The sequence below is a fragment of the Triticum urartu genome, chromosome 1A (genome assembly GCF_056163025.1).
Source record: "Triticum urartu cultivar PI428250 chromosome 1A, HENAU_Tu73, whole genome shotgun sequence".
Lineage (NCBI taxonomy): Eukaryota > Viridiplantae > Streptophyta > Magnoliopsida > Poales > Poaceae > Triticum > Triticum urartu.
Window position 1 is genome coordinate 3,651,271 of NC_141873.1, and position 8,081 is coordinate 3,659,351.

At 51.5% G+C, this 8,081-nt stretch overlaps 1 protein-coding gene across 1 annotated transcript; it reads left to right on the forward strand.

The window, feature by feature from the left end:
* Positions 1 to 424: 424 nt before the first annotated feature.
* LOC125540895 (uncharacterized) lies at positions 425 to 934 on the forward strand. The gene has a single exon (XM_048704429.2). The coding sequence runs from the start codon at positions 425 to 427 to the stop codon at positions 932 to 934; it is 510 nt and encodes a 169-aa protein (XP_048560386.2).
* The last annotated feature ends 7,147 nt before the right edge of the window (positions 935 to 8,081 follow it).

Here is an 8,081-nt window from a genome sequence, read left to right on the forward strand (position 1 = left end):
ATCACGACGCAGAAAGGATCAGCGCCGGAGTAAAGAAAACGGCCCAAAGAACATAGAGGTCAACGCCGGATTCAAAAGGTCTCGGCCGAACAACAAAACACTGCCTCTTAAAGACAACAGTGACGAGCTATCCAACCTAAACAAAATTTTGGACAGGATATGTCAAATCCACAGTACCCCCGAGAAGCCTGCAAACCATACCCACCGAGATTGTTGGGTCTTCAAATAGAGCGCTGGACACAAGGGGCTCGACACACCAAGCGGAGATGATGACGAACCCCACAAGCAGGGCGCCGGAAAACAAAAGACTTTGCCATAAGAAGTCAAAACAGTAAACTCACTTCACGTGATAATACGGAACAATAGTGCGGCACCTACTAAAGTACACGCCGCACGGTCCACCCCAGCGGAATCCCGATATTGGATGTCACAACCAATTACTTTCGACCATCTGGATTACTCCAGAAACATTCGGAACGCAGGATGGACTGCTTTGATATTGGATCCTATAATCGACGGACTACAATTTACACAAGTCCTAATGGATGGCGGTAGTGACTTAAACCTGCTATATCCGGACACAATCCGCAGGATGGGGATAGACCCGACCAAAATTCGCCATAGCAGCACTTCCTTCAAAGGAGTGACGCCAGGCCCTTACGCCAATTGCACAGGGTCCTTACTACTAGAAGTTGTGTTCGGTTCATCCGATAACTTCCGTCGCGAAAAGCTAATCTTCCATATCGCCCCATTTAAAAGTAGCCATCAAGCACTATTGGAACCTGAAGCTTTCGCCCGCTTCAATGCAATACTGCATTACGCGTCTCTTACACTTAAAATGCCCGGTCCACGCGGCATTATCTCTTTGAAAGGTCGCTTAAGACCCCGGACATGGCTAGGCGAGTCCGGCTTAAATAAAGTAGGGGCTTCCTAGCCGCACACCCCTTTACAAGGGGCTGTGAGCATGAACAATGAGAACCAATAAAAGCTCAACTTCATTCATTTCTTTTTTCACGCTCTATTTTAATACATTGCTCGCATGATATCTTTCCAAACTAAGTTCTTCTCTTTTACAGATGAACAGTGTGCTACACCCATCCAGGATACAGCACAACGGAGACACAGGCGCAGACGTGCAGCAGGGACCCGTTGCAAGGATTCTTTTCAGATTAAGACCCTGCGTAAACCTTTCTTACTGTCTCTTGTTGATCCACATCCCCCGGTTTCTTACCATAACCGATGAGGAGGCTGGCGTTTCGGCATCGGCCGTGTCAGAAATTTTCGCCCGTACCTGGACACGAGGGGCTTAGGGCATCGTTCTGCCTGTTATCATAAAGACCGAATACCTTAGGTAGTGTTCGGCGTCTCGAGTTAGGCCTTATATGCATTAGCTCCGAATCATGTCTTTGGTCAAATGTTGGGTTTGCCCGGCTCCTGTGTTTTGCTGCCTTACGTTCCGTATCATCGGCTAGCGCGGCACCAGGAGAACTACTGCGATTGTGCCCCGGTTCGGCCGGGCGAGCACCTCAGTAGAGAAAGCCGAAAACTGACTGTCATGATATAGCGAGAGACTGGTCAACCACTCGATCGACTACCGGAATGTCTAGAATTCCTCCGCTTTGACGAAGGACCGTTTCCCGGTCAGGCACATACGCGCCCCGAATTCGGAGAGCGCGGTGCCCCCAGGGGCTATATCGTAGCCCCACCTTCGAACTCCTATGGCTAAGTGAAGGTGATAAAGCATTATAGTCCCGTTGCCTAGTTTGCTACACTACCACCTCCTTCACAGGACCAAGACGTTGGATTAAGCGTGAAAATGCGCTATTTTTGCAAACACCCCCGCACCATGTGCGTGGGGGCTGAAGCCGAAGGCTGCCATCTTTTAGGTTATATACACATATACATTAACGGCCGCACAGGAGATATTTCAACACTTGAACGCACAAGTATAAAAAGCACTCATATTATAAATATGGTTTCACAAATCATACATGTCATTTGAACATAACATTTTTCGAGCACTGCGACTCTATCAAACGAGCGCCCTGCAGGACTTCCCCAAAATAGTACTCGGCGGGTAACCGGCTTTTGTCCGAACCCCGGGAGGCAACATCAGTGGCATCCATCTCCGCCCAGTATGTCTTGACACGGGCGAGAGCCATCCGCGCACCCTCTATGCACGCCGACCGCTTCATCGCCTTGATATGAAGCACCGCCCCAAGGAACTGCTGCAATAAGCCAAAATAACTCTTCGGCTTAGGCCTATCCGGCCACACATGAGCCACCACATCCGTCATGGCAAATCCGGATAATCTATTCAGCTCAGCCCACTCAGCCAACCGATCGGTCAACGGAAGTGGACGCTCCGGACTGTGGAATTGAGACCAAAATAGCTCTTCCATCTCGTGATCCTTTTGGCTTCGGAAGTGCACAACCGCATCCGCCGCACTCGCCGCCAAATCCAGATAAGGATCCTCCGCACCCCACAGCTGGCCCAGCTGAGCATACTTTGGATCTGTGAACTTCCTGCGCAGCAGAAAGGGCTTTCCAGCCGCAATGTCTCCGGCCTGACGCAGCTCCTCCTTTATAGCCCTCAGTGCAGAACGGGCATCCTTGGCTTCGGCGGTGGCCTTCTTCAGGTCCTCTTGCTCCGCTCGGCGCTCTTTTTCAAGAACCTCATAGTGGTCAGTAACATCCTTCAGCTTCACGGCCATTCCGGCCATCTCCTCCCTGCTTCAGTAGTGAGCAGCCTTTTCGGCTTTTAGCTCTTCGGCTGCCCTCGAGGCAGCCGTATCACTCCTTCTGGCCTGCTCCTTGGCTCGAGCAAGCTCTGCCCGAAGGTCTTCCACAGCAGCGGCACCATCTGCATCAAGCATACATATTGTAAGAAGTGGGCGTCAGCTCCCTTCCTAGGTGACCACGGAGAATCAACCTACCTTGTGACTCGTCGAGTCGTTTATTGACCAGCGCGATGTCTGCATCCGCAACATCAAGTTGCCGCTTTAGCTCGGCAACTCTATCAGTCCGGCTGGCCACCGGACGATCCGCCAGCTGCATAGGAAAGGCGAGAATTCATAACTGAGATTATTATCCTCAGCACGCTGTCGCTTTCGACAACATTCCGAGTCTAAGGGGCTACTATCTATACAGGGCGCGCTCTATGTGCAAAACTGTCAAAAGGTATGTCATTTTTACGTACCTCAAAACCCGCCAGTAAACTTCTGACAGCATCATGCAACCCGCCCTTAGCAGACGAAATTCTTTCAATCACCGTATTTATCAATATGCGGTGATCTTCTGAGATAGACGCCCTCTCGAGCAGACCCTTCAGCTCCCCCGGCCGTACACCAGTAGGTGCCGAACTCTCCGGCCCCGCCAGATTTGCGGAGACCCTCTGCGACGACACCTCAGGGTCGTCCGCCCCGCCTGATGGCGCGGCAGATGGAGGAGTCTCGCTCTCCATCATCTCCGGACGAAGGTCCCCTGAGGACGAGCTCAGCTGAGAAGGACGGAGATCCGAACTACAAGATAACAACTTTATCCTCAGAAGCAAAAAAAAATAGGGTTGTCTATTATTACAAAACTCCCCTTTTTCTACTTACGGCTCGCTGGAGGGATGATTCCTTAGGGGAAATAGTGCGGCCGGGGTTTCCCCTGGCGTAGGACCCTCTGGTGAAGATTTCTTCCCCCGCTTTGAGGCCTTAGCCTCCGGATCTTCGGAAGCGGTCCTCTTCTCCCCCTGGAAGGAGGGATTCTCAATCCCCCCTTTCTCGAAAGCCTCCTTAGTAGAGGCGGTAGTTTCTCTGTTTTCCCCTTCGGCCTCCTCTGGAGGCACAACCTCCAGCATCTTGACAAACACCGAGTCCGACGCGGTCTCCGGGAGGGGGGCCGGACACCGTATCAGTTTTGCTTACGCTATCCACTCCTATTCAAAGGACGATTGGTTAAACGGCAAATCCAAGAATATGCAAGCAAAATGTATGTCCGGACACAGGGCTACTTACTTGAGCATCCGGGCGATTGCAGCTTAAGCCGGCGTCCTTGGTCAATTCCGGACACACTTCTTGTGATCCGAAGAACAATTTGTACATCTCCACGGGTGTCGTACCCATGAAGTGTTGGAGAGCTCGTGGCCCCTCTGGATTGAATTCCCACAGGCGGAGGGGGCGACGTTTGCAGGGCAGAAGACGCCGAATCAGCATAACCTGCATCACTATGACCAGATTGATCTCCCTCTATTGGAGGTCTCGAATCCGGCCCTGCAATAGGGGTACGTCCTTTGACGGCCCCCAGTTAAGCCCTTTGTTGACCCATGACATCAGACGTTGTGGAGGGCCCGAGCATAAGACGGGCGGCAGCTTCTGCCTGCCGCCCCTAGGAGCGGTAATATAGAACCACTCCTGTTGCCATAGACCGAGCTCCTCCTGGAAAGAGCCCTTGTGCCATGGAGCATCGGCCCTCTTGCTTACAGCCACCCCGCCGCATTCTGCTTGACGCCCCTTGATCATCTTTGGCTCCACGTTGAAGGTTTTGAGCCACAAACCGAAGTGGGGGTAGTGCGGAGGAAGGCTTCGCAGATGACAATGAATGATGAGATGTGGAGGATGGACTCCGGAGCCAAGTCGTGGAATTCCAACCCATAGTAAAACATGAGCCCCCTCACAAAGGGATCCATCGGGAAGCATAAACCTCGACGGAGGTGAGACATGAACACAATGCTCTCGGCTGGCTCGGGAGTGGGAATGACTTGCCCTTGGGCAGGAAGCCTATGCGAAATCTCGTAGGTTAAGTACCTGGCTTCTCTCAGCTTTAGCACGTCCTCCTCCGTGAAGGAGGAGGGCATCCACCGGCCCAGCAGGTCGGAGCCGGACATTGTCGAAGTTCCGAAGCGCTCGAATCTGGAGCCCTGAGTGTTGGAGCTCGGGGCGAGGGGCGGATTCGATTGAGGATTGAAGAAAAAGAACGAGCCTGGGTCTCATTATAAAGAAGGAGAATACCAAGAGCCGTCTCCATGACCGTTTGGAACCCGCCTTCGATGGAGGGGGCGTGGCGACGGGCGCGGTTGGGTTACCCACGTCCGTATTGATGGGAATCCCGGAATAAGGGGAACACGATCTCTGCTTCGACAAGACGTGCCAAGGAAACCGCTTCGCTAAACGCGCTGAGGTGGTATAATAAAAACGATTCAAGTAAAGGCTTGGTAGCGGTGTGACGTCACGGCATGAAATGCGTCAGCAGATTGAACTTGTGTAAATATTATTCTCTCTACGGTGGTATGTGGAATTTATTTTACAGAGCCGGACACTATCCTGGTGTTCACAATCTTCTATGAATTATTCGGAGGAGGAACCCGCCTTGCAATGCCGAAGACAATATGCGCGCCGGACTCGTCGTCATTGAAGCCTGGTTCAGGGGCTACTGAGGGAGTCCTGGACTAGGGGGTGTCCGGATAGCCGGACTATCATCATCGGCCGGACTCCAAGACTATGAAGATACAAGATTGAAGACTTCGTCCCGTGTCCGGATGGGACTTTCCTTGGCGTGGAAGGCAAGCTTGGCAATACGAATATGTAGATCTCCTACCATTGTAACTGACTCTGTGTAACCCTAGCCCTCTCCGGTGTCTATATAAACTGGAGGGTTTTAGTCCGTAGGACAACAATCACAACAACAATCATACCATAGGCTAGCTTCTAGGGTTTAGCCTCCTTGATCTCGTGGTAGATCCACTCTTGTACTACCCATATCATCAATATTAATCAAGCAGGAGTAGGGTTTTACCTCCATCGAGAGGGCCCGAACCTGGGTAAAAACATCGTGCCCCTTGTCTCCTGTTACCATCCGCCTAGACGCATAGTTCGGGACCCCCTACCCGAGATCCGCCGGTTTTGACACCGACAGTAAGGAAGATTCTTCCTTTTGTAAATAGCTCCGAAATACTTGATTACCCATGCTGACTGACCTCTTGTTCTGCTATTGCCGACAAAGAAGTTGAGGAGGACATGGAAACCCTCATCCACCGTCCCCGGAAGAGGCCCCGACGTGTTGGGTCGCCGAAGACCGCGGAGAGACTAGCCTTGGAAGAGAGCGATGTGGGGGATCCCATGCCGAGCCCCCATTCTAGCCCTAGGCCTGGAAGTGGGAGCTTAGTTCTTTTCACCGGAGGTGGTGGTGACACGATGCAGGGAGAGCCCCTTCCGGAGGGGCATATCTCCTCCGCTGACCGAGGTGAAGAATCCCAGACAGAGCCCTCTGCATATGCAACCGCATAGTGAGCCGCCGACGCTGCCGCAGTAGGCGGCGAATTATACATGGCCCGGCAACAGACACTGCTAGGGATACTGAGGTCCCTTCCCGGCAGACTTCTCCAAGTACTCCACTTATTCCCTTTTGCCTTTCTTATCCTAATTACTTCTCCTGATTTCCTCATCAATTTAAACTTATGTTTCTTTGTTGTCCGCCGGTCTTCTCATCCGAAGACCCCCAAGGCGAAGAGCCAGAACTACTGGAGGTGGTGCCTGACATAGGTAGTGTTGCTGCTGACGAGGCCGTTGAGATTTCTGCCGCAAAGGGATAGGGCCTTGCTGCTGGGAATGTCCAGAATTCATTGGCGGTGGTGGAGCATTCTTCGGAGGACGCCCGGAAGAGGAGGTGGTGGTTGAGGTGAAAGTTCTCCTCCAAACCATGGATCCACTTCCCTCCTTTGAGATCGTTACAGAGACTCCGCCACCCTCCTCAAATACTCTGGCCATGGTGTTGTCGTTGCCTGGAACTAGAGCCCCCGGACCGTCCTTGACAACGAGCGCAGAGCTCAATGAAGAGCTTCAACGCCTTCTGGCACCGATATACCAGGAAGTTGGAGAGGTCTACGACTCAGGCGCCATCACAATGGACTTGTCCTTCTTGGAGTCCATGGTGACAGGCATGAAGGAGATACAGGCCCAACACAACCATAAGTGGCAGGCGCTCAAGGAACGGTGCAAGTCCGCCAGCAGAGTGGACAAGAAGCTGAAAGACAAATATCTGGGGCCGCGCGAGTGGCATGATAAGCAGTTCAAGGTTATGAGGCAGCATGAGCCTCTCCTAATTACAATGGAAGACGTCATGGCATGCGAGGCGTGCCTGGCGGATAGCAAGGCATCCCTACAGGCCAAAGAGCAAGAAATCTCCCTCCGGGAGGAGAAACTCGAAGCCACTGTTCGTGCAAAGGATGACAATCTGGAGGCTCTTGTGTGTCAACGCACCAAGGAACTGGAGGACAAGCACGGAGCTGCCCTGGACACCATTGCTACTGATTCTGCCATCCAACTGAAGGAACTCACTGACGACCTGGCTGCCGCATCAGCCGCCAAGACTGATCTCGACCACTAGGTGGTTAAGTTGATGGAAGTGTAGGAGATATGCCCTAGAGGCAATAATAAATGATATTATTTATCTTCGAGTTCATAATTCTGTTTATGTTCCATGCTATAACTGCAATGATTCTCGAGTATGCAATATCCACGAGGCTCGGAGGAAGACTCATATGCACGTGTGGAGTAATAAACAGTAAGAAGTATTCCTAGTTTGGCCTCTAAGACTAGCTCAAGTGTAGCATGATGGTTCCGTTTTCCTGATCATGGGCATGTGTATGCCAACAACTTTGAGGGCACAATGTTAAGAGAACATTTGTGTTGAATCGACTTGGTTTGATGTTATGCTATGAGATTCATTCGTCACAAGTTAATGGTAAAAAACACAGAGATGGTTAACGTTTACATGATTCCTTAGACCATGATAGTATCGAGTTTCTTCATGCTTGCTTCATAAACTTTGGGGTTTGTTAAACGTCATCCGTAAATGGGTGGCTATTACGGCGGCTTACGGGTTCATGGAAAAGTGTGTCAAGTAACTTGATAGCTCAAGATTGGGATTTTCTCCTCCGACGATGGAGAGATATTCTCGGGCCCTCTCAGTGTTATGGTATCCATCATCGTCTGGCCAGACACAGTGTGATTTCATCACAGGGATGCAAGAACACGGAAACGAGAAAAGAGAACAAAACCAGTAACGAGGTAACTAGCATAGTGGACAAGTTGTTG

Excerpts from the sequence above, each read along its gene's own strand:
- LOC125540895 (XM_048704429.2), top strand. The coding sequence starts at position 425 with ATGTCACAACCAATTACTTTCGACCATCTGGATTACTCCAGAAACATT.